The sequence below is a fragment of the Psittacula echo genome (genome assembly GCF_963264785.1).
Source record: "Psittacula echo genome assembly, chromosome: 9".
NCBI lineage: Eukaryota > Metazoa > Chordata > Aves > Psittaciformes > Psittacidae > Psittacula > Psittacula echo.
In genome coordinates this window covers 23250595-23274265 of record NC_137745.1, presented here as the reverse complement: position 1 = coordinate 23274265, position 23671 = coordinate 23250595, and the positions used below count along the sequence as shown (strand labels likewise).

At 62.0% G+C, this 23671-nt stretch overlaps 6 protein-coding genes across 13 annotated transcripts in view; 3 read left to right on the top strand and 3 right to left on the bottom strand.

The window, feature by feature from the left end:
* Window positions 1–23671, top strand: part of LHFPL4 (LHFPL tetraspan subfamily member 4) — an 88723-nt gene that overhangs the window by 19671 nt on the left and 45381 nt on the right. The window lies entirely within an intron of this gene.
* Window positions 673–2308, bottom strand: ARPC4 (actin related protein 2/3 complex subunit 4). Its single transcript, XM_080625626.1, has 6 exons — window positions 2173–2308; window positions 1950–2068; window positions 1666–1777; window positions 1488–1583; window positions 1201–1371; window positions 673–872 (listed from the first exon to the last, which is right to left on the bottom strand). Exons 1-6 carry the CDS (start codon window positions 2173–2175, stop codon window positions 867–869), a joined length of 507 nt encoding a protein of 168 aa, XP_080481752.1. The 5' UTR covers window positions 2176–2308; the 3' UTR covers window positions 673–866.
* On the top strand, window positions 2640–5100 carry TADA3 (transcriptional adaptor 3). The gene is made up of 8 exons (XM_080625613.1): window positions 2640–2868; window positions 2947–3197; window positions 3328–3433; window positions 3578–3719; window positions 3848–3951; window positions 4047–4156; window positions 4263–4448; window positions 4528–5100. The coding sequence occupies exons 1-8, from the start codon at window positions 2662–2664 to the stop codon at window positions 4718–4720; spliced, it is 1299 nt and encodes a 432-aa protein (XP_080481739.1). The 5' UTR covers window positions 2640–2661; the 3' UTR covers window positions 4721–5100.
* On the top strand, window positions 5811–8365 carry CAMK1 (calcium/calmodulin dependent protein kinase I; the record flags this gene model as incomplete). Its single annotated transcript, XM_080625177.1, has 11 exons — window positions 5811–5896; window positions 6431–6562; window positions 6808–6882; window positions 6950–7088; window positions 7172–7298; window positions 7381–7456; window positions 7551–7663; window positions 7770–7848; window positions 7943–8030; window positions 8129–8231; window positions 8310–8365. 11 exons carry the CDS (start codon window positions 5811–5813, stop codon window positions 8363–8365), a joined length of 1074 nt encoding a protein of 357 aa, XP_080481303.1.
* On the bottom strand, window positions 8651–10366 carry OGG1 (8-oxoguanine DNA glycosylase). Its single transcript, XM_080625630.1, has 7 exons — window positions 10232–10366; window positions 9899–10128; window positions 9652–9831; window positions 9398–9576; window positions 9182–9323; window positions 9053–9102; window positions 8651–8979 (listed from the first exon to the last, which is right to left on the bottom strand). The coding sequence occupies exons 1-7, from the start codon at window positions 10354–10356 to the stop codon at window positions 8908–8910; spliced, it is 978 nt and encodes a 325-aa protein (XP_080481756.1). The 5' UTR covers window positions 10357–10366; the 3' UTR covers window positions 8651–8907.
* On the bottom strand, window positions 10505–22708 carry BRPF1 (bromodomain and PHD finger containing 1). 8 transcript variants are annotated; one of them, XM_080625573.1, is made up of 13 exons: window positions 21829–22708; window positions 19413–20372; window positions 17197–17353; window positions 15962–16174; window positions 15506–15634; window positions 14149–14461; window positions 13229–13540; window positions 12372–12659; window positions 12144–12291; window positions 11486–11622; window positions 11283–11401; window positions 11020–11174; window positions 10505–10950 (listed from the first exon to the last, which is right to left on the bottom strand). In XM_080625573.1, the coding sequence occupies exons 1-13, from the start codon at window positions 22422–22424 to the stop codon at window positions 10746–10748; spliced, it is 3732 nt and encodes a 1243-aa protein (XP_080481699.1). In that variant the 5' UTR covers window positions 22425–22708; the 3' UTR covers window positions 10505–10745. The 8 variants fall into 8 exon arrangements, with proteins under 8 accessions (XP_080481699.1, XP_080481698.1, XP_080481701.1 ...); XM_080625572.1 differs by having other exon boundaries at window positions 13229–13543; window positions 21829–22707; XM_080625575.1 differs by having other exon boundaries at window positions 10505–10929; window positions 13229–13543; window positions 21829–22707.

Genomic DNA, 23671 nt, shown 5'->3' with positions numbered 1-23671 from the left:
CGCACCAGGTCGGAGAGGTTCATGCCGGGGTCCCGACTGCTCTACAACCCTCAGGGGTGCCTCACAGGCCCAAAGGCCCCACTCAGCCCCCAACACCACCAGGAACATTGCCTACTCTGGCAGTCCCCCCCACCAAGCCCGGCTGGGGGGGTCTGTGTGCCAATGAGAGGGTGACTCCTTTGCATCCCCAGGGACCAAGTACATCCCCTGTCCCCTTGGGGACCGAGGTGGGGTCCAGCGCATGGACACCTCCAACCCTGCGCCAGCCCCAGCCACCGCACTGGCCCCACTGCCCGGAAGGGGTATGAACACCAGGCCCCAGTGTCGTGTGTCACCCCCATCCTCCCAGACTGCTTTCTCGACCCCTTTCACATCGAGACACCCCCAACCCTCAAACTCTTTCGTGCCCCACATCCCGACTCCCCCCCTCTCCAACCCCTTTGGTGCCCCCCAGACCTGTTCAACCCCATTTGTCCCCCGCTCCTCCCACCACAGGTCCTGCCCCCACCGTCGGGCCCACCCTCTCCATTTGCAGTTGCTATGGAGCTCCATGAGGAGCCGGGCATTCCACATCCCCGGGGGGGGGGTTCCACGGTGTCTGCCCCCCCCCCCCGGTTCCACATGCCCCGTCCCGCCCCGCTGCGGCGAGAGGAAAGAGCCCGAGGCAGCGGCTACAGCAAACAAGACCGTTTATAAAACACGACGAGACACGGGCACGGCCGGGGCCGCTCTGCCGCAAGCGGGCGCTGCTCCCGGTGCAGCCCCCCCGGCACGGTGAGGGGCAGGCAGGGCCCCGCCCGGCCATCCTCGGTGGGGAGCGGGAGCAGGCACAAGCGCTGGGGAGCCACGGGGTCCTGCACCACGGCCTAGAACTGCAAAGCAAGAGGAGAAGAGAGGCGGCTGTGAGGCCCTGTGTGCCCAGCACCCTGGGGCTGTGTCCTTGGTGGCTGCTGCAACCCCTCAGTGTGCTCTGGAGATCCCAAACCCAGCACTTCCCACACAAAGGGGGTGTGAGCATCCCCCCACCCTGGGCATCCCCCCACCCTGTCCCCAAGAGGGTCTTGGGCACACTGGCACTGCTGTCCCCATAGGTGGGACTGTGGGGCTCTGGGCATTAGAACCACACTGGCTTGGAGCCCCAAACCCCACTCCCAAAATCCCAACACGAGGGATCCGCCTCCTCCCATTCCAGAGCCTCACGTTCTTGAGGAATTCCTCTGCCACGATGCGGGCCCTGGCATTGACAGACAGCTTCATCTCGCTGATCTCCTTGTCGATCTCCTCCATGAAGTGGATGACAAAGTCCACCAGTTTGTGCTTGTACATCTGCTCCGTGTGGAAGTTTGTGATCAAGAAGCTGATGTCGTAGCCCTGGGGAAGAGAGAAGCGCCCTGCGGATGAACACCCGGGACACAACCATGCATCCTCACATCCATCACCAGAGACCCCCCCGGCGCTGGGAGCTCGGCCCCATCCCAGCCCCTCACCTCCACGGGCTTCCTGCGCAGGATGAAGAAGTTCTCGGCCCTCATCATCATGAAGCGCATGAATTTGTGGCACAAGATCTTCTCGATCTCATCGGCCTGGGGAGAAGGAAAGGAAGTGAGAGGGAAGCGAGGAGGAAGCGAGAGGGACCTGAAGCTTCCCCCTGCAGCCAAACCTCACCTGTTTCACCGCGATGCTGACACGCACGGAGTTAATGGAGCCCTCGATGAGCACCTTCTCCTTTTCGTTCCTGCTGATGATCACCGGCTGCAACAGCAGCTCTTTGCTGCTCCTGCGAGAAGAGGAACGGCAGCGCTGACTCACAAGGAAGCGTTTACAGCTCAGCAACGGGGATGGGGGACTCAGAACCGACCGGGGATGGGCAACCGCGGGGAGGCTCCTTCCTTCCCGCTGCTTCAGGATGCTTCGAGGCGTCCATCCCCAGCCACCCCTCCCCGCCGTACCTGACTTCCACCTCGGGCTTGTTGTGCCGCTCCACCACCTGCGACGAGAAGTTCTCGAGGCACAGCGCGGCCTGCAGCGTGGCGCGCACCGCGTTCAGGTACGGGCGCAGCGTGGCGGTCTGCGGGGACACGGCGGCATCAGCACCGGTACCGGCACCCGCGGCTCCCCCCGCCCCGCTGCCCCCCGGCCCTGCCGCCCCCGGCCCGGTGTCCCCCGCCCTACCATGGTGGCTGCAGCGGTCCGGCCCCGCCAGGCGGAAGTAGCCGGTCACCTCTTCCCCGATGCGCGGCACCTCCCACTGCGGTGGGAGGGGGGGTGACGGGTGTCTGCTACCCCGCCCTATCCCGCGCTGAGGGCCCGGGAGGGGATAGCGAGGCCTCGCCGAGGTACAGAGCGAGGGTGCGGCGGGGACGAGGCCGCGCTGGAGAGCGGGAGCGGCAGAGGCGTCCCGCAGCGGGATCCCACACCGCTTCACCACCCCCCTCCGCTGTGCTTGGTACGCTCCTGTCAGCGCTTCCATATTAGGGAAGGGAGATGGAAAGAGGGCCGGGCCAATGAGCGGTGGGCACTGGGCGTGGCAGAGCCAATCGCAGAGCGCGAGGGGCGGGGCGAGCACCACTGACGGCGGCCGGAAGGGGCGAGCGGCCCTGCAGCCCCTCGCTCCGCTCCCGTGTCCCCCCGGTTCCGCCGTAGTCCCCGGTGCCCGCCGCCATGTCCGAGCTGAAGGACTGCCCGCTGCAGTTCCACGACTTCAAGTCTGTGGACCACGGGAAGGTTTGCCCCCGGTACACGGCCGTGCTGGCCCGCTCCGAGGACGATGGCATCGGCATCGAGGAGCTGGACACGCTGCAGCTGGAGCTGGAGACGCTGCTCTCCTCTGCCAGCCGCCGCCTCCGGGTGCTGGAGGCCGAGACTCAGGTGCTCCTCCTCCCGGTCCCTCAGCTGCCTGCATCCCCCCCTATCCGGACCCGACCGGGGATATCCCTCTCTTTGTAGATCCTGACGGATTGGCAGGATAAGAAGGGCGACCGGCGGTTCCTGAAGCTGAGCAAGGAGCACGATGTGGGCACCTCTGTCAAACACGGGAAGCCCAAAAAGCAGAAGCTGGAAGGGAAAGGGGGGCACGGGACCGGGCCTGGCCCCGGCCGGCCCAAATCAAAGAACCTGCAGCCCAAGATCCAGGAATACGAGTTCCAGGATGATCCCATTGACGTGCCCCGCATTCCCAAAAATGATGCTCCAAACAGGTACGTGAGGGGATGGAGCTCCCAGTGCGAGGGCTGCCTCTAGGGAAGAGGTGCCTGGAGGGGAGGGGTTGTGTGTCAGCTCCCATGGGATCCCCTGGGGCTCTCCATCACAGCTCATCCGTCCCGACAGGTTCTGGGCATCGGTGGAGCCGTACTGTGCCGACCTCACCAATGAGGAGGTCAGAGTCCTGGAGGAGCTGCTCAAGCCGCCGGAGGACGAGGCTGAGCATTACAAGGTGAAAACCCCTCCAAGCCCATTTCCTGTCCTCCCTTTGTCCTGCTCCTTCCTGCACCTCACAGCCAGCGTTCCTGCCTGGAACGATGCCACGGTGCTGATGAGGTGGGAGGCTCTGGGAGCTGTGCGAGCCCTGCTCCTGCAGATCCCGCCCCTGGGGAAGCATTATTCCCAGCGCTGGGCCCAGGAGGACCTGCTGGAGGAGCAGAAGGACGGAGCCCGGGCAGCAGCCGCTGCTGACAAGAAGAAAGGTGTCCTGGGGCCCCTGACCGAGCTGGACACCAAAGGTGCTGCTGTGCCCAACCTGACAGTGCTCAGAGGGGTTGTGAGCCTCCACACCAAGCCCTGGGGGTGGGGGGCGTCCTGCCCTGCTGCTCACCTCTGTTTGGGGCTTTTGCATCCTGCTTCCTCCCAGATGTCGATGCTCTCCTGAAGAAGTCAGAAGCCCAACATGAGCAGCCAGAGGACGGGTGTCCCTTTGGGCCCCTGACACAGCGTCTCCTGCAGGCCCTCGTGGAGGTGAGTGGGCTCTGTGGGGCTGTGCCATGTCCATATCCCATGGGGCAGTGCCACTGCGCTTCAGCGCTGTGACCACTTCGTGCTCTGGTCACCAGGAGAACATCATCTCCCCTGTCGAGGACTCCCCCATCCCCGAGATCGCCGGCAAGGACTCTGGAGCTGACGGTGCTGGAACATCTCCCCGCAGCCAGAACAAGCCCTTCAGGTGAGCGGGCAAGCTGGGCCTGGGGCTTGGTTCCTTCCCTGCGCGGTGATGAGTGTTGGGGAGCAAAGCAGCGTGGTGGGAGCAGCATCCACTCTGCACCCCGCAGTGTCCCGCACACCAAGTCCCTGGAGGGACGCATCAAGGAGGAGCTGGTGGCCCAGGGCCTGCTGGAGTCGGAGGACCGGCCGGCAGAGGACTCGGAGGACGAGGTCCTGGCGGAGCTGCGTAAGAGGCAGGCAGAGCTCAAGGCGCTCAGTGCCCACAACCGTGCCAAGAAGCACGAGCTGCTGCGGTGAGAGCAGGCAGGGATCGGGGTGCAGGGGGTTGCTGACAAGCAGGAAGGTGTGGACATGACACCCCCGTGTCCATAGGCTGGCCAAGGAGGAGCTGCACCGGCAGGAGCTGCGGCAGCGTGTTCGCATGGCTGACAACGAGGTGATGGATGCCTTCCGCAAGATCATGGCAGCCCGGCAGAAGAAGCGAACGCCCACCAAGAAGGAGAAGGACCAGGCTTGGAAGACCCTAAAGGAGCGGGAGAGCATTCTCAAGCTGCTGGATGGGTAATGGGGGCTGAGGATACCCCCAGGCCATGGACTTCAGCAGCCAGGGGTGGTGGCTGTGTCCCTGTCACCTGCAGGGTGCCAGCACGCCTGTGCTCACCGTGCAGTGTGGGACAGAGGAGTGCAGCCCCCTGCATGCGCTAGGCCTGCTTGGCCACCCGGCATGGAGCTGGCACCCACCCAGGAGCCATGAGGGTCCCCCCCTCACCAGTAGCATCCACTCCTGTGTCCCTCGGTTATTTGGGGGAGGTGACAGCAGCCAGGCCACCACAAGGGATGGACATGGATGGTGGCTGTGGTGCAGTCCCCACATTCCCTTATCCCTCCCCACAGTCCTGGGGGGCTTATCCTAACCCCTTCAGTTGGGGTGTGGGGTGGGAAGGGAAACACTGGGGTGATATCTGTTCTCCCCATGTACTGTTGTTTTCTACCACCATGTAGAAATAAAGGCAGCTCTGGTGTAAGCGATGGTGTGATGGCTCTGGGGACATTTGGGGCGGGGGGGGCAGGATGCCATAGGGTGGGAATGGGGGTTCCTGCTTATACTGGGGCCAACGTGAAGGGGACAACACAATCCCAAAGCCCCCCACACCCTCATGAGATGGGAGTCGGGGGGGTGGGGGGTCCCCAAACGCACGTGTGCGTGTGCCCATGGCCCCCCCCCCCCGCCGCCAAACTCCCGCGTAGCCGCGCGCGTCCGCGCCAAACCCTGCCCTTCCCATTGGGTGGCCACACCCCCGTTCCCCGTGACGTCAGCGCCGGGAGGCGTCACCACCGCCGGGGGCCCGGGGCCACCGCAGAGACGTCGGTAAGGGGTGAAGGGACGGTGTTGAGAGGGGGGAAACGGGGGAAACGCTTCATTATGGGGACCCCCAAACGCACCCAAAAGCGTTGCTTGGGCCCCTCCCGGTGCCCGCCCGCCCCGCGCACCGCCCATCGGGAGGGGCCCAACGCGGCTTCCCCCCCAAAACGCCCCAAACTCCGTTATCCCCATCACCACCACCCATGGACCACATCCCTTTATCACCCCCCGTTGTCCCTGCCCTGACCTCGGTGGTGTCATGGATAGGACACGGGTGTCCCCACGGGGCATCATGCCGCTGGGGCAGGATGGATCCAGCTGGAAGAAGAGGACTGAGGATATTCGTCGGATCTATGAGTTCCGAGAGGTCCTGGGCACGTGAGTTGCGGGAATGGTGTGGGATATTACAGTGATACAACCCCAGTTCATGGTGGTGGAAAAGCAGCAGGTCCAATGCTGGACCAAATCCCGGTTGGGAATGGGATGGAAGGGGATGGGCAGGGGGTTGTGGTGCTGTTTGACACCTCCCTTGTGTGCTGGTGACAGTGGCTATCCCACCAAGGATCCCTATGCTGGTGGCACAGGGGTGCCCGACACGCTATAAGGCTCTTACCCTGGATTAGCAGGTTAATTCCGGCAAGGCTTAGGGAATGCCGGCGGCCACCTTCCCACCGGAGCACTGCTCTCATCCTTTGGGATGGGGCTTCCCAAACCCATCCCCATCACTACTCACCCTCGGCCTTATCCTGCCTGATAAGTGGCCGATGCAGCCGCAGCGGGAGGGATGCCGGGTGCTCCATCCCTGCCTGTCCCGTGTCCCGCTCCCTTTCCTCCTATAAATAGCCGGACTTTCTGCCCGTTGCCATGGCCCCCGCGGCTGCTCCGGCCACGCTCACCCCTCGCTGCCCATAGGGGAGCCTTCTCCGAGGTGGTCCTGGCAGAGGAGAAGGCGACGCGGAAGCTCGTGGCCATCAAGTGCATCGCCAAGAAGGCGCTGGAGGGGAAGGAGACCAGCATCGAGAACGAGATCGCCGTCCTGCACAAGTAAGGGCTGGCCCAGCACCGGGGTGAGGGCGATCCCGCTCTGTGTCCCCCTCCCCATCACCCGGCGTGACTCCCCATTCCCAGCACCCATCACTGCGTGCTGCTTGCGGTGCCCAAAATAGCTGTTGGCGCGTGATGCCCTGCGGCACCAAGCCCGGATGCTCTCTATACGGTGGGGGCCAGGGTTGGGGGGCAGTCAGGAGCCCACTCACCCCCCCCCTTTATCATATATCTCCACCCCCCAGGATCAAGCACCCCAACATCGTGGCCTTGGATGACATCTATGAGAGCAGCACCCACCTCTACCTCATCATGCAGCTGTGAGTGATGGTGGGGGGCACAGGGGGGGTCCAGAGGGAGCCTTGCTGACCTTGCGGCCCCCCTTAGGGTCTCGGGGGGGGAGCTCTTTGACCGCATTGTGGAGAAGGGTTTCTACACGGAGCGAGACGCCAGCGCCCTGATCCGGCAGATCCTCGACGCCGTCAAATACCTGCACGACATGGGCATCGTCCACCGCGACCTGAAGGTGAGTGGCTGGGGGGGACACACACACAAAGCCCCCCCATGGACCCCACTGTCACCCCCCTCCTGACCGCCCCCTCCCCGCAGCCCGAGAACCTGCTCTATTACAGCATGGACGAGGACTCCAAGATCATGATCAGCGACTTCGGGCTGTCCAAGATCGAGGGCTGCGGCAGTGTCATGTCCACGGCCTGCGGCACCCCCGGCTACGTGGGTGAGCGCCTGGGTGCGGGGCTGGGGTGTCCCCCCCACCCCGGGTTGGGGGCCCCCTTCACCCCTGCCGTGCCCCCCTGCAGCCCCCGAGGTGCTGGCGCAGAAGCCCTACAGCAAGGCAGTGGATTGCTGGTCCATCGGGGTCATCGCCTACATCCTGTATGTGCCCCCCATCCCGCCCCAAACCCCTCCATGGGGTCCAGTACCCCCAGAGACACCCAGTGATGGTGTCCCTCTCCCTGCTGCCCCCCAGGCTCTGCGGTTACCCCCCGTTCTATGATGAGAACGATGCCAAACTCTTCGAGCAGATTCTGCGGGCCGAGTACGAGTTTGATTCGCCCTATTGGGATGACATCTCGGATTCGGGTGAGTGGGAACACCAGGATGGAGGGGTGGGGACACCGGTGTGGTGTCGTGGTACCGGGGTAACAGCAGGCGCAGGTGCTGATGGCTGCTCCATGCCCCATCCCAGCCAAAGACTTCATCCAGCACCTGATGGAGAAGGACCCCTGCAAGCGCTTCACCTGTGAGCAAGCCCTGCAGCATCCCTGGTGAGGGGGACACCTGTCACCGCCTGCTCCCCATAACTCACCCCACATCAGCCATGGGGCAGGGGAGGCCCCACTGACCCCTGTCCCGTTCCAGGATCGCCGGGGACACGGCGCTGGACAAGAACATCCACCAGTCGGTGAGCGAGCAGATCAAGAAGAACTTCGCAAAGAGCAAGTGGAAGGTGAGCACTGGGCGCTGGGGGGCTACGGGGGGTAAAGGGGGTGTCCAGGGCCCCCCCAGTCACCCCACGGCAGGTGAGGGACACTGTGGGGTCGGCAGCAAGCCTTCAACGCCACGGCCGTGGTGAGGCACATGAGGAAGCTGCAGCTGGGAACCAGCCAGGAGGGCCCCGCGCAGACAGCACCAACCAGCCCCAGCAACGGTGAGCCCCGACCCCCCCATCCCCACCGTGTCCCCACCGGGGCTGCTGCCGGGCTCTGACCCCCGGCTCCTCCCGCAGGGTCGCACCACGGGCGCCTGCCCCCGAGCAGAGCCCAGCGCCTGCCCCCGCACTGAGCACGGCCCCACACGGACGCGTCCTGGGGAGCTGGGGGGGGGCCCGGCCCCACCATGGGCACCGTGTGGGGTGGGGGGCGGGGGGGCACTGTGGGGACACCCAGCCCTGCTCCTCTGAGCTGCCCCGCACTGCAGGCTCACAGCAGAGCTCTGCATTGGGGCAGCCCCCAGGAGCATCCCCCCCCAGGCTTGGGGCTGTGTCCCAGGCCCTCCATCACACCCCCCCCGTCACCCCACGCCTGCCCCGGCACCGCCCCACACCCCAGCATGATCAAGGAGTTTTCCAAATGGATGTTTCTATTTTAATGCTTGTAATAAAGACAAGAGGCCAACGCTGCTTGGCTCTGCCCTGCCCTGGGGGGGGCACACACAGCCCTGACCTCCCCATCAGCCTCACTGCCCAGGGCAGCAGCTCCTCCATGCACACAGTGGGCAGGGGACAAGCACCCCAGGCAGCAGTGACCCCCCCATAGCCGCTGATGGGGGGCTCTGTCCCTCCTGGGGTGTCCCTAAGGGGTCCCATCACCATGGCAGTCCTGCCTTCAGCTCTCCTTGTCCCGATCCTGGCTCACAGCCGGCTCCCGGCCCCTGTGGAGGTCAGCGCAGAAGAGGACCTGGTGTGGGGAGGGATGGGGTGAGCCGGGGCGTGACAGCTGTGCCCTGGGGTGCCCGGGGTTGGGTACTCACCGCCTGCGCCCAGCCGGCGCGGGGACCCCACAGCCCCCGGAAGAAGTCGCCTGTGGATAGAGGACGAGCACCGGGAGCATCATCCCCATCCCGGGGGTCCCACACGTCGGGGCCCAGCGCTGCCCTCACCGATCTCCTGGTGCGCCCGCGGGGTGATGCTGCGGCCGCCCAGCTCCATGCCATAGCGCTGCCGCGCGATGCGCCACACGTGGGTATCCACCGGCACCGCCTCCGCCTTGTCCAGCGCCATCAGGCACACGCAGTCAGCGACCTGCTGCCAAACCACACCATCACCCACCCATTCCCAACCCCTGCTCCGCATCCTGGCCCCATCCCGGTACCCACCTTGGTGCCCACACCAGGCAGGGTGCACAGCACCCTCCTGGCCTCGGCGTAGGGCACAGTGCGGAGCTGGTGCAGCCCCTCGACGCCGAGCCCCTCGGTGATGGCGCGAGCGGTGCCGCTGACGAACTTGGCTCGGTACCCAAAGCCCAGCGCCCGCAGCCGGGCCTCAGCATCAGCGCCTGGTGGGGACATTGAGGGATGTCAGGGGCGGATGCCATCAGGGCCATGGGGACAGCAGTGTGGTGACACCGGACCTGCGAGTGCTGTGAGTGAAGGGAAGGCGTGGAAGGGCTGAGCATCGAGGTGGCAGAGGTGGCGGCCGAAGGCAGAGCAGAGCCGCTCGATCATGGCGGTGATGCGGGAGATGTGGTTGTTGGAGGTGCAGATGAAGGAGAGGAGGCACTCGACGGGGTCCTGCCGCAGCACCCGCACCCCTGGCAGTGGGACGGAGTGAGGGGGCGCCCGGGGGGCTCCGTGGGGACCCCCGTGGGGTCACCTCACCTGGGAAGTCTTTGGCCGCCTCTCGGAAGAGGGGGTCCGCGGCCCCCCAGGCGCGGTACAGCTCCCGCAGCCCCACATCCAGCTGGAAGTGCTCCCGCAGGACCTGGTCCGTGTCCGCGCCCGCCTCCCCGCCGTACAGCGTGTACCAGAGCCGGTCCCGCTCCTGCCGCAGCGTCCACACGGTGTCCCCCAGCACGCCCGTCCAGGACCCCGGGCTGCTCTCCCTCCATCTGCCGCACATGGTGGTGGAGGGGGGAACGTCGAGGCCGGCCCACAGGCCACGGGGATGGGCACGGAGGGCGTGCGGGATAAACCGAGCCCCGTTGAGCTCACCGGAACGTCTGCCCCGACGGCAGCACCAGGTCCAGCCGCAGCTCGGCCGCCGGGCAGGGCAGGGCCCGCCAGAGCGCGGGGCTCACCGATGGAGTGTCCCGGAGCTTCATCCCCGCGCCCCGCATCCCGCTCCGCACCACGGAGCTCCCCTCCGCGCCGGCGCCGCTTTATCCCCACACTTCCGTTCCCAACCCGGAAGCGCGGTCCGCCCCGCTCCCGGTCCCCGCTCCCGTTCCCCGCGCGCAGCGGAGGTTTTTATTTTCTAAGAATCAATAGATTTCTTTTTTCTTCCTTCAAAATAAATACAAACAACGTCCGAACGCGGGGCCGGCCGGGGGCTGGGGGGGGGCGCGTGTGTGCAGCCGGAACACAGCAACGGCGGGGCGCGGCGGGAGCGGGCACCGGGACGGCGACATCCAAGCCCGGCGGGTGCAGACCAGCTGCACGGGGAACAACCCCCCCGAGCCCCGTTTGCCCTGAGATTCGGCGGGGAGCGGCCGTCGGGGGGGCCCGCTCAGTCGCTCTCGCTAGAGTCGCTGCTCTGCTCGCCCTGCACCTTGTTGCGGTGCTGCATGGCGCGGTGGTAGGCGATCTGCACCGACTTACGGATGTTGGACTTACGACCTTCCAGCATTTTTTCCTTATCCAGGTCTTGGTTCACCCCCAGTGGTACCAGTTTGGTCCTGGGCAACCACTGCCTGCGGGGAATGGGGCAAAACCTCGTTTGAGGGTTACAATCGTCTCCGGTTGCCCCCCTCCCACAAAAGCCCCCGGCACCCCGGCCTTACCAAGTGCGCTTGTTGTCGAAGAAGAGGACAAGGTAGAGGTGCTCGCGTGCTTCCTGAGTCATCTGCTCCCCCAGCTTCAGCACCTCCAAGGGGGGCACGGGGATGGGGACGCCGTGGTGGAACATGCCTTCCCGCGGCATCTTGGGGTCGATGATCTGCAGGGGTAACAGGGGGAGCACTGAATGGAATGATGGGGAGCCCCCAGCACCACTCTGCGGGACTGAGGGAGCCCTGATGGTGCGTGAGTGGCCGCTGGTACTCACCAGCGCAGGGTAGGAGGGGTACCCCCGGCACTTCGCCCACACCAGGTCCAGAGCATCCAGGGAGGAATCCTCATCCTCGGAGAGCCAGCCCGCACCACGGCCCATGCCCTTGCGCACCACTGAGCCGGAGGAGAGAGGGGTTAGGGGAGAGTCAGCTGCTGCCACGCTGGGTGACAGTGACAGCCCCCAGCCACCCCACTTACTGCCGTGCCCCACGCCTCGCCCCGTGCCCACGGAGTAGGATTCATTCTCTGTCCCTGACGTGTCCTCGCTGCTGTCCTCTGGGAAGTTCACTCGGGAGAAGGAGGGTTTCCCTCGGCCCTGCTTGGAGGGTGTTGTGCTGCGAGAGACGGAGCAGAGCTGTCAGCAGGAGCCATGGTGAAGCTTCCAGGGACGGCTTCCAAGCCTGGAGGGACACCGGGGCTCATGGGCTCCGACCACTGGTCTTGGCAGTGGGAAGGACTTGGCAAGGATGGTGCTTCCGCTGGGGCTCACCCAGTTTCACCCGGTTTTCTGGTGCTTCAGCCAGACCCTCACACCATGTCACCCATGAGGACCCAAAAGACATGCACGGCTCCAAAACAGCCACAGGCAGGAAGGATCCTGCAGGAGCTGGCTGCTGGAAGTGCCAAGAAGGAATTCCTGGTTCACACTCCCTACCAGCCCTTTGCTGCACACTCACCTTTAGGTTTTACACTATAAAAAGGCACAAAGCCCATAGCTTTCAAGGGTTTAGCTAACAGCAGCCAGGCTGCAGGAGGGTGAATGGGGCAGGGACCACCAAATGGGTTCCTCATGCAGGAGCTCAAGGCTGAGAGACACCCACTGCCCACCCCTGGGCAGCCCCATCAGGGCCGGTACCTGGTGCGGTCCGAGGCAGCGCTGCTGCTGCTGCTGCTGCTGGACTCGGAGTCGGAGCTGCTCCGGGGCAGGTTGCAGTCGTTGCGGTACACCAGGAAGCTCTTCTTCACCGGCTGGTTCCCGCTGCTGAAACCGTTGGCTGGCAGATCTGCAAAGCACCAAAGAGCATTAGAACCCCACAGGACCCTGTCATCCACCCAGCTGCATGGGGGGACCTGCTGCACCCACCCATGGGAGCATCTTCAGTGGACTTGTCGCTGTCACTGTCTGAGCTGGAGCTGGGCCGTGGGCTTCGCCCTCGCTTCCTCTGCCGCTGGGAGGAGCCCATGATGGGGAGCTGGGGGGGCCCGATGGGGCTGTTCCCGTGCCCAGGAGTGATCTGGCTGTCTCGGTTCTTTGGGGGGCGGCCCGGGCGCTTTGGAGGACCTGCAGTTTTAGGGTTCTTCTTGGAGAAGAGCACTGAGGTCCTCCTGCCAACTTCATGTGCTGGGGTGGAAGAAGAGTTGGGACCCAGACCTGAAAAAGGGAGGAGGAGAAGGTGTCAGCTGCAGCCCATGGTTCCTGCAGGGACCACACAGCGGCAGCATCAAGGAATAGCTTCATTTCTTGGGAACGTTATCCCAGAAGATCCTCCATCCTGAGCTTTGCCTGTGCCCTCAGGGTCAAGCTATCCAGTCTGTCAGCAATAAAAGCTAGATGGGGACATCAAAGAGCATTCCACCAGGCAGGGATGCCCTCCTGTCTCCCAGGCAATCTCAAAGCAGGAGTCAAGATCAGGAAGGAAGCAGCTGAAAAGCTCCACTGCACCCTTGAAAGACCTAACACTCCCTAGCTGCCAAAGAGCCTGTTTTTCCCAGGGGAAAAGCTTAGGGAAGCAGAACTGGCATGCAGAGGTGGCAAACCCTCGGTGGCACCTGGCAGCTCTGCCTGGAGCTTTTGCTGTGCTCCCCATGAGCCCAGCATCTCCAACCTGGAGGCAGGGAGCTGGTGGCTGGCACTTGAGGGCATTTGGAGCTCATCAGTAGGGGCTGCTGCAACCCCACCCTTGCCCCATCCAGGCAGGAAGGGACACTGAGAGGAGGTACCTTTGCCCGTCTCCTGGCTGCTGCTCTCCTCGGCAGCACTGTCTGTCTGCAGGTCCTTCTCGCAGGGGTTGTGTGACTGCAGGCCCCCCCTGGCCGAGGAGCCGTGCCGCTCCAGCCCGTCCCGGCCCAGGTCCCGCGGGTGGGCGAGCTTTCTCCGCAGGACCGTGATCTCCTTCTTGATCATCTTGGCGCGGCGGGACCGGCCGATGCTCTGCTTGCCAGCGTTGACCTCATCCAGCCGCTCCAGCAGGATCTTCAGCTGCTCCTCCAAAGGCAGGTGCTTCTGGTTCTCTGAGAGCAGCAGCCGCACATCTTCTGGGGAACAAAGAGGAGCAGATGGATGAAAGAAAACTGGGAACTCGTTGGAGCTACTCTGCCTGAGAGGGCAGGTTCCCCACAGAGGGAAGTAGCTGTGGTGGTACCAAACACTTGTGAACATGGGAAGTTATCCTAAAAGACGTGGAGAAGGAGGCGTGTGGGAAGCAAGGTGGGGAAACCAGCCTGGAGAATGCCAGGGTTCCCATAATCTAGGGCAAGGACACAGAAGGAAAAAAGAGAGGGGTTGTAACAGGAAAAACAAAAGACAAAAGGATCCTGAATGATTACAAAGCAGGGAAGTTCCCTTTCTGAGCCTATCCCATGCTGGAGCAGGGGAAAGAGGACTGTAAAAGGACCCTTCTCAGACAAGCTGTACCTGGTGATGCTCCCCACTGCCCAGACACAAGCAGAACTACAATCATGGAGCCAGTGAGCTCTGGCTGAGGGGTATCAGGAGCTGTGTAGCAGCCAGCAAAGCCCACAGCTGGGGGAAAGGAGAAGCACTCGGCTCTGACAACAGGGAGGTCAGTCCTTCCAGCCAGGCAGCACAGCTGGAGCCTCCAAGCAGCCCTCATACCCCAGGACAGGGGATGAGAACCCACCATCCTCGATGTCTTGGACCTGAGCCTCTTCCATCGTTACACAGTGAGGGAAGTGCATGCCTGTCTCAAAGTCAATGCCCATCTTCTCAGCCTGCCGGCGAGCCTGCCGCAGCACAGCACCTCCCTGCTCCCGCAGGCGGATGGCTGCCCGGTAGAAGATGGTGTCTTTGGCGTTGTATTTCAAACAGTTGTTGATGATCAGGTTGAAATCCTCCTCGAAGTCGTCGAAGTTCAGGTAGCGATAGGCTTCCAGGTTTTGCTTCATTGTCTGAAAGTCCATTGGCTTCTTGATGTGATCCAGATAGTCCGGGACCTGCATGAGGAAAGAGGCAGAGCTAAGAGCCTGTGAGCCAGCCCTCAGCATTACCTGCTCCAAGAAAACAGTGGTTAAAGGAATGAGGTATCACTCCCTGTGTTGTGCCCAAATGCACATCGGGGAATGCCGTCTGCTTGTGCAGCTTGAGGAACAGCAACGCCTCCGGAGCAGGAGCCCATGTGCTGTGCTCAACCTGCTTGAGCAGATACATGCTCTGAGGCGGATTTTACAGCTCCAGTGCACTTGCCAGCATCCCATCCTCTCCTCCTGTCTGCAGGCAGGTGGGATCCAGTATGCTCCATGGCATTCCCTGAGGGATGAATCTGCAAGCGCAGCCCCCGGGGTGAGGGTGAGTGCAGACAGGTAAAACACAACTGGCAGCACTGGCTGCACAGGGGACTGTGCAGCATTCCCCCAGCTCTGCTGGGACACCTCCGTGCTGACCTGCCTGCAGTCTGAGAGTGTTTCTTGTGCTGTGCTCAGTGCATCACCTGGCAGAGGCCTTCATGAGAGGACAGGTAAGAGTGTGCTGCCTGCATTCTTGCCTTCCCAACAGGAATGCCCAGCTGCTCACAGACACCAGGGAGGCACCAGCAATATGTGAAGAGGAAGAGCTGAGTAATGTGCTCCAAACACCAGCTCAGCTCCCGGAGGGGCTTTGCTGCACAGCCCCCTAACTACAAGAGAGACATTGAGGTGCTGGAGAGGGGCCAGAGAAGGGCAATGGAGCTGGTGCAGGGCCTGGAGCACAGTGTGATGGGAAGGGCTGAGGGACCTGGGGGGTTCAATCTGGAGAAGAGAAGGCTCAGGGGGGACCTGATCGCTCCCTACAAGTGCCTGACAGGAGGATGGAGCCAGGAGGGGTTGGGCTCTGCTCCCAGGGAACAAGGGATGGGACAAGAGGAAACGGCCTCAAGCTGCACCAGGGGAGGTTTAAACTGGAGATGTAGCACCTGGGCAGCCCTTGGCACGAGCAAGGGACGAGTTGGAGTGAAGTATAAATCTGGGAGAGGGGGTTCTTACTTCGTAGATTTCTGTTACCTCAGACAGAGGGACTGGCTCGCTGAAGATGTTGCCTGTGTCTTTCTCCTGCAGCTGCTCAAGCGTCTTGCGGAGCAGGATGAGGAAGGGGGTCAGCTGCATCTCCAGTGCTACCTGCTGCACCTTGATCTGAAACAGAGCAACAGAGCAGGACTGAGCCTCCTGCCCAGCAGCAGGGACAATCCCCGGGGAGCAGCAGGACAGTGGCACCGCTCCTTGCAGGACAGGGGCCCCTCTGTGTGTCTGCTCCTCACTCCTGTGTGTGGGGAGCAGAGGTGTACACCAGCTCCAGCATATCCCACCTCAGCCTTGCAGAGCAGCCACCTTCACTCAGAGCCACCGGGGCAGGGCGCAGCACAGCTGAGGGCACCCGGCACACACCTTACAGCGCTCTGAAGAGCTGCCCATGCTCATGCCCACCCCAGCAGCTCCCCAGGGAGGACACAGAGTCGTTACCGTCTCTCTCTTGAGCTTCTCCCGCTTGCGGATCAGCTCCACCAGCAAGCGTGCGCGCTCTAGGTCATGGCGGAGGCGCTGCCATGACTTCAGCTGCTCCTTCAGGGCCCAGTTCTTATCCTCAGTGTCTCTCTGCGGGAACATCAGAGACCATGAGCTGACAGGAGATGTGTTCCCATCTCCACCTTCCTGACCATGTGCTGAGGCTCCTCCCTGGCAAAAGGAACCAGCATGTTTGACCCTCTGGTTTAGCAAAGGTCCCGGTTCCCTTGTTGTAACCTAAGTAAGTGGCTCAGAAACAGACTGACCTCTAGCCAGAGAAGAATACCTGCTCCTTGGTTACCAAGCCCTTAGGATGCCAGGAGGTGGACATCCCAAGCTTCTGGAAATACTGTTCCTAACACAGCTGCCCAAGAACACAGAACAACATCAGGGTCTGTGCTGCTGGTCAGAGCTCCAGCAAAGGGCAAGAAGGCAAAAAGGGAACACAGCTCTGGTTGCTTTCACTTCTGGAGCACCAAAAAATGCCAGCTCTTATTCTGCCATAGCCAAAGATGAGCAGAAGCAGCATCAACCCTTCTCTAGCAAATATAAGTGAGAGGGGGCAAAGGCAGGAGAACCCCCTGCTCAGTCACAGGCCTCAAAAGGCCCAGGAAGAAAGATTTGGAGCTCAGACAAGGAGCCAGAAGGAAAATCTTCCTCTCTGGCACCAGCGACTTCACATCTGTGAAGCAGTGACTAAGGGCTGAGGCAGACAGTGGGCTGGAAGCAGCACCCACAGGGAGTGCTCCTGGAGCAGTTTCAGGAACTGGGAGTGAGGCCCTGGATCCTTCCAGACTGTGGAGCTCTCCAGCCACCCCTCTCAACACTCACTGTCAAACAGCCTCAGACTAGAGCCACTGTGACAGGTTTGCCATCGCCACCGGCTAAATGAGGGCACAAGGCAGGAGCTAACTCTGCAGAGCAGCACAAAAGGGCAGGATTCCCTTCCTGTGGCAGGCTGCCAGCGCTGCCTGGCACATCTCTCAACACACAGAGCATGAAGTGAAGCAGCAAAAGCAGCTGGGGCTGCCCTTGTTGGGGCTGCCCTTCCTCACACCCCTGACCCCCTTCTGCGCCTGCAGGCACCACATGCAAAGCAAATGCTCTGAGCCCACAGCTCCAAAGGAAGGCACAGGAAGCACACGTGCATGCATAGGCAGGATCCCTGCAGCACCCCAACAAGCAGCCCTTACCTGGTCACAGTTCCTCTGTGACTGCAAGTGTGTCTGGAGGCGGCGGAGCAGGGGGACGCCGTTGCGGGACTGTCTCTTCAGCGTCCAGTAGCTGTGCAGCCTCTGCATGAACTGGCTCTTCCTCTGGATGGTTAAACGGTTTGTAATCTTGCTGAGCCTGAAGGAGGGAGAGGAACCACAGAGCCCATCAGCAAGGCAAGCCTGCGGAGAGGGAGCAGCGAGGCCACCCGAGAGCAGCTGAGGAGCTCCTGGGGCTGAGGACACCCTTTCCCATGGCAGGAACTCTTGTACTACTAAGTGACACAGGGCAGCTGTCCCCCTGAGTCACTCACAACGGGGGACACCAGGAAACATCCAAACCAGACTTTTCCCTTCTACCTCCTGCCAACTTTTGGGCAAAAGGCTGGGACAGTTCAGGGTACAACACATCTGCATGGGGGGCTGGATCTTTAACTGCTCCCACAGTCCCCAAGACCATGAGCATTATGGCACCGTTATCCCCAAACCATTATTTACCTGGCTGAGGGCCACACACGGTGACAAAGGCCCTGGAAAAACATTACTGGACAAACTCGAGCCCCAGAGAGCCCATAACTTGACCTAACAAGGTAAAGAGTGAGGACGGAACAGGAGGCACAAGCACAACCAGAGCTCCTGTCTGATCCCACAGCACCACAGAAGGAATTTTCCTGCTGTCTACAACAGTAGAAAGCCTGGAGGGGCTGAGACAGCCTTGTTCTGTAAAGCTGGACTACTGGGGAGCTGAAGGGGTGAAGCCCCAGCATCACCTCCACATCTCACAGGGGATGACCTGACCTGCATCCGCATCAGCTAAAGAGGCCAGGGAGGGCAGCCTCATGTGCCATCGCCAGCCAAGCACAGCTCCCACAGGAAGACATTTGGCATCCTGGCAACAGCCCTTGAAGAATAATTGATCCCAACAGGAAGGCCTGGGGAGAGGTTAACAGCTTCTAGCTCAGTGTGGGTTTCACTGCGAGCACAATGATAGCAGCAAGAGCCTCCAAACAGCCTGCCAGTGCATCCACATGTGAGGAAAGAGGCTCCAGCTACAGAGCAACCCTGGGTGAGCACAAACTTAAGGTTAGGATATAAACAGGCTGTGGCAAAAAGCTGCAAGGTGACAGCAAGACCCAAAACCATCTTAAGGGTGTTTGTGCCTTCCTGTGAGCCCTCAGGGTTGGGATGTGACAGAAACACGGCCCCTGGCAAGGCCTCAAGTACCTTCCTATGCTGTGAAGCCAACCTCAGGACCGTTGTGACCCTCACAGGCAGGAGTCCTGGCCCTCTTCAGACACCCCTTGCAGTCCTTCTGCACCCCACTGCTGCCTGGCCCTGAGGCAGAGCCACTGCCTGCAACCGGCACAAAATGCTGAAGAAGCCCAGCAGGGGGTAGGATGAGCTGTGCACACGGACCCCAACACGAGAGCTCTCTGCTCCAGAGCCAAAACAACTCCTGGGGTCAGCCCATTTCCTAGGCCTGAATCACTCCCACACTTCCCTCTTTTTCCCAGCACAGCCCCAGGAGAATCATAGAATCACACAATGGTTTGGATTGGAAGGGACTTTAAAGCTCATCCAGTTCCAACCCCCTGCCACGGGCAGGGACACCTTCCACTAGAGCAGGGTGCTCCAAGCCCATGTCCAACCTGGCCTTGAACACTGCCAGGGATGGGGCAGCCACAGCTTCTCTGGGCACCCTGTGCCAGCGCCTCAGCACCCTCACAGGGAAGAGCTTCTGCCTAATATTTAATCTGGATCTAAGAGCCTAAGAGCTCATCTCAATCTCCCCTCTTTCAGTTTAAAACCATTTCCCCTTTGCCCTATCACTACATGTCCTTGCAAAAACCCAAACAAGCCTCAGCAGAAAGCAGAGCAGTTCCCTCCTCCCTGCCTGGTTTACTCCAGTGCCTGAGGTCAGCACAACAGGAAAGGAGTGCCGGGAATCCCCAGCTGCTTCCTGACACGTCTCTGCCATTACACTAACAGCAGCTATTTCCTGCCCCGCTGAGGGCCCAGGAACCTCTGCAGGACTCCCAGAGGAAAGCATCAACAGCCCTCTGAGAGAAGAAGATGAAAAGTATCTGTATGAAAAGCTAAGGAGAGGAACAAGATTAACACCCTTGTGAAAAGTGGGACATGAGGCATGGAGAAAGGGAGAAGCTTCTCCACAGTGCAGGAAGGGCAGTGGGTCGTACCTGTGCGGGGGGATGCAGGGCACAGACACCACAGGCGCTGCGGCTCGTTTCTCTGCCAAGATCTTCCTCGCTTTCTTCATCTTGATCCTCGACTTGGCCTTTGCCTTTTTGACCTTCTCAGAGCTCCAGCCCTTGCCCTCCTCCTCCTCCTCCTCGTCCTCCTCCTCGCCCTCGCTGTGGGATAGGGCGGGCAGCCTGCGCACGGAGCCCGGAGGTGTGTGGATGTCGCAGTAGGCAGTTTTGCGCACGCTAAAGGAGGTGCCATTGGCCCCCGTCTCCCGCACAGGCTCCATCTTCATGTAGAGCCCGGCCTGCTGGGCGCAGGTGACATGAAAGGCTGTGTAGCAGTTGGCTTTGTGACACTGGATGCAAGCCCCGGAGCCACGCTGCTTGCAGATGTAACAGGTCAGCTTCCAGCGTGCAGGCGGGATGTGCTCGATGCTGTCGATGGGCTCCAGGAAGACAGTGTTGGCAAAGCACACCTCTGGGATCCACAGGGCACACACCACGTGTGCCCAGCGCCCGTCGTCCGTCTGCTTGAAGGCCCCCCCCTTGTTTGGGCAGAGGGCACAGTCCACGGCCCGTGAGGGTGACTGCAGGCACCGTCTGCAGAGCCACTGTCCCTCTGGGATGTAGGGCACCCCATAGCACTCCTGGTGTACAGCCAGGTTGCACATGTCGCAGAAGAGGATGACATTGCTGTTCTGACACTCCCCGTCGTTGCAGATGCAGCAGACGGCGTCCTCATCGACCAAGGCGTTCGGATCCCCCTTGTTGTGGCTCTCAAAGTAGGACTCCTTCTCCAGCCTGTCCATCAGGTACTCAAAGATCTCCTGGGGAATGGGACTCACGCCTTCAGTCTTCCGTCGCTCGTTCATGATGTCCAGCCAGATGTAATCTTCCTCGTCCATGTCGTACTCCACCTCCTCATCCAGCTCCTCTGCCGACTTCTCGATGTACCTGGAAGGAAAGCACAGGAGGGTGAGGGCACAGCCAGTGGGAGCTGGAGCTGCTGAACTGCAGCTCCTGCAAATGAGGGAAGGTTTAAATGCTCTGGCCGAGCTGTAAATCAACATAAACCAAACAGGGATAAGGCAGGAATGTGCAGAAGCAGGAGGTGCAGCTGCACCCTGAGCAGTACATCGGGCACAACATAGACAAAACAACTCAGCTAATGGGTAAGGTACAGGCCTTGGGGACTTGCCTGCACGAGACACCAAGTAGGTGCCAGATGCTCTGGAGACAGCGGCCTTGTGCCCAAGACACAACAGCAACCAGGCATGGAGGAACCATGTTCCGTTATCTCTCACGGGGTGGGGGCTTTCACTCCAATTGTGGGTGGAGGGATGTTATTTCATAGAAACACTGAATTGTTTTGGTTAGAAGGGCCTTAAAGCTCATCCAGTTCCATCCCCCTGCCACAGGCAGGGACCCCTTCCACTGGAGCAGCTTGCTCCAAGCCCCTGTGTCCAACCTGGCCTTGAACACTGCCAGGGATGGGGCAGCCACAGCTTCTCTGGGCACCCTGTGCCAGCGCCTCAGCACCCTCACAGGGAAGAGCTTCTGCCTAAGAGCTCATCTCAGTCTCCCCTCTGGCAGGTTAAAGCCATTCCCCTTGGCCTGTCCCTACAGGCCCTTGTCCAAAGCCCCTCTCCAGGTTTCTTGTAGCCCCTTTAGGCACTGGAGCTGCATGAAAGTCTCTCCAGAGCCTTCTCTTCTCTAGGCTGAACCAGCCCAGCTCTCTCCGCTGCTGCTCCAACAAGTGACAGCAACCACCCCCCACCATGTGAGCGAGCGGTGCTGCAGACACCTCAGGGGGAGGTTTCTTTTCTAACATCCTGACCCAAAATAACATCATTATCCCATCCCTGGAACACGGTGCCAGTGCCCACCTGGGCCGTGGTGACCAGGACAGCCAGAGTGGCCACACGGACGTTACTTTGGTTCACTCTTAACTCCCTGCTTGAGAGATTATTTGGCTCTCAAACCACTCATGGAAACAAAAGAGATTTAAATCTGACAACAGACACATCTTACAGGTACCCTTGGTGCTGCAGGGCTCCAGAGCTAACTCAGCACACCCCCAAAGAGCAGTGTGGGAGGCAGAGGGGCACATTTGGGTCTTGTTATGATTATATACACTGTCCCAGCAAGGAAACAGCACAGCAATCAAACTGTGAGCAATGACCTCAGCAGCAACCAAGAGCTCTGCAGGTGCACAGACCCCTCAAAACAGGAGTGCGACACCAGACAGAGCTCCAGGAGCCTGAAGGCACGGGATGATCAGCTCTGCAGGACCCAGGAGAGGCAGACAGAGGCCATTTCCACAAGCCACAGACAAGCCGCCTGTGCACAGCGAGGCTGATTCTGCCTCCAAACCCAAGGCACGAGTGGGAGCGGCCTGGAAGCCTCCTACCTGTAGTAGGATGTGGGGCGCGGCGGGGCGTCTGGGGTGTCCTGCTCCAGCTCCCGGTACACCACCTCGGGCAGCTTGGGTGTGGTGCCAGCCGAGGCGTTGTGGTGATGGTGGTTGGAATCCTTACGCTTCTCCTTGTTCTTGTGCTTGCCGGATTTCTGCGGGACGCTCGGGGTCTCCGTGTTCTCTTTATTGCTGCCGTTCTCGGGCACCTCCTCGGGCACCTCCTCATCCTCGGACACCACATCCAGGTTATCGAAGATGCTGATGCGATGGACGCGGCCATGCAGGTCCACCTCCACCATGCGCTGGGCTTGAGCGTAGGTCATCACCTCCCTGCCCGGGGACTGGGAGGTCTCGGAGGGGCTGGGCGACTGCTTGTTGGCGGCGCGGGCCTGCCGCCCCTTCTTCTTGTGCTTGCGCAGCGGGGTGTGCTGCGGCGGCGGCGGGTTGTCGTGGTCATAGTGGTACAGGTGGTACTCGATGCCGCTGTAGCTCTTGTAGATCTTGCGGCAGGTGCCCACCGGGCACTCGTACGGGGGTTTGGTGGCCCGCAGGTTGTGGCAGAAAGTCTTCACGTCGAAGTCTACGCCCATGGCGAGCGGGGGGCTGAGGGGGCGCTCAGCGGGGGAGCCAGGCCCAGGCCAAGGCCAGGCCCGGCCGCTTCCCCCCGCCCCGGCCCCGCCGCCCCCTGCCCGGCGCCCCGCCCGCCCTCCCTCCCTCCTCTCGCTGCGGGGCCGCGCTCACCGTACGCGGGGCCGCGCTCAGCGGGCGGGTGCGGGCGGTGGCTCCATGGGCAGCGGCGGCGGCGGGCCCGGTGCGCCCGCAACAATGGAGGCTGCGGCGGCGCCTGGCGCGGGGCGGCCGCTGGGTAAAGCGCCGCAACGCCCTTAGCAACCGCACTTTCGACACGGGCCCGCCGGGCTCGGGCAGCGGGCGGCGGGAAGCGGCGGGAGGCGAAGGAGGGCGGCGGGAGCGTGGCGGAGAAAGGGGAGGCCGCGGGAGGAGCGGCGGGGGCCGGGCTTGGGCCGCGCTGCCTGAGGCGAATCTGCCGCCCTGAATCACAGGCACCGGGGGCCGCGCCCGGGAGCCCCGCCCCGGTCCCCCGCTACTGGGGTGGTGCGTACCCGATTCTGCCCGTTACTGATGGTAGGTACCGGGGTACAGGCCCCACCGATCCCCCCTTCATCCCCCAGTTCAGCTCGTTATTGATGGTCGGTATCGGGGTATAGACCCCACCGAGCAGCCCCGGTACCCTCCGGCACGGCGCCGCCCCGGTTAGCTTGTTACGGACAGCGGGTACCACGATACAGACCCCGTCGAGCTGCCCCGGTACCCCCGGTTCAACCCGTTCTTGACAGCGGGCACCGCGGTACAGACCCCGTCGAGCCGTCACGGCGCAGCCCCGGTTCACCGGTTTATTGACAGTCGATACCGCGGTACAGACCCGTCGAGCCGCTCCGGTACCTCCCCCCCCGCGGCCGCGGGGCGGGCTGTGGTGCAGGCAGGAGCGGGGCACAGGCAGGAGCAGGACACAGGCAGGAATGGGGCACAGGCAGGAGCAAGGCAAAGCCCATGCCCCATGGATCTATAGGGCTGAGCCCCCCGGCATGCAGCCAGCCCCGGGGCCGGCCTCCCGCCCCCCCGGGGGACACACATACACAGTGGCCCCCCACCAACCGGGCCCTAGCACCGGTGCTGCCCGCGCTGCCGAGGGACAGTGCAGTTCAAGCCAGCCACGTTGTGCCGAGGCATCGCTTTGTACTGGGGCCATCCAGCCCCACGCTGCCCAGAAGATGGGGGTCTCAGCCCCATTGACCAGCTGATTATCTCCCTTGCGGGG

What these genes read in the sequence shown, in the direction of transcription:
- ARPC4 (XM_080625626.1), bottom strand. An exon ending in AAGCCCGAGGTGGAAGTCAG is followed by an intron (nt 1,778 to 1,949) that starts GTACGGCGGGGA and finishes CTCTTCTCGCAG; the next exon opens with GAGCAGCAAAGAGCTGCTGT. An exon ending in TCAGCATCGCGGTGAAACAG is followed by an intron (nt 1,584 to 1,665) that starts GTGAGGTTTGGC and finishes CCTTCTCCCCAG; the next exon opens with GCCGATGAGATCGAGAAGAT.
- TADA3 (XM_080625613.1), top strand. Translation starts at nt 2,662, where the DNA reads ATGTCCGAGCTGAAGGACTGCCCGCTGCAGTTCCACGACTTCAAGTCT. An exon ending in AAAAATGATGCTCCAAACAG is followed by an intron (nt 3,198 to 3,327) that starts GTACGTGAGGGG and finishes CCGTCCCGACAG; the next exon opens with GTTCTGGGCATCGGTGGAGC. An exon ending in TCCTGCAGGCCCTCGTGGAG is followed by an intron (nt 3,952 to 4,046) that starts GTGAGTGGGCTC and finishes TCTGGTCACCAG; the next exon opens with GAGAACATCATCTCCCCTGT.
- OGG1 (XM_080625630.1), bottom strand. Translation starts at nt 10,356, where the DNA reads ATGCGGGGCGCGGGGATGAAGCTCCGGGACACTCCATCGGTGAGCCCC. An exon ending in TGCCTGGTGTGGGCACCAAG is followed by an intron (nt 9,324 to 9,397) that starts GTGGGTACCGGG and finishes GTTTGGCAGCAG; the next exon opens with GTCGCTGACTGCGTGTGCCT. An exon ending in GCGGGCGCACCAGGAGATCG is followed by an intron (nt 9,103 to 9,181) that starts GTGAGGGCAGCG and finishes CTCTATCCACAG; the next exon opens with GCGACTTCTTCCGGGGGCTG.
- BRPF1 (XM_080625571.1), bottom strand. Translation starts at nt 22,424, where the DNA reads ATGGGCGTAGACTTCGACGTGAAGACTTTCTGCCACAACCTGCGGGCC. An exon ending in CACAGAGGAACTGTGACCAG is followed by an intron (nt 16,175 to 17,196) that starts GTAAGGGCTGCT and finishes TCCTTTTGCCAG; the next exon opens with GGAGGAGCCTCAGCACATGG. An exon ending in ACCCCTCCTACCCTGCGCTG is followed by an intron (nt 11,175 to 11,282) that starts GTGAGTACCAGC and finishes TTACCCCTGCAG; the next exon opens with ATCATCGACCCCAAGATGCC.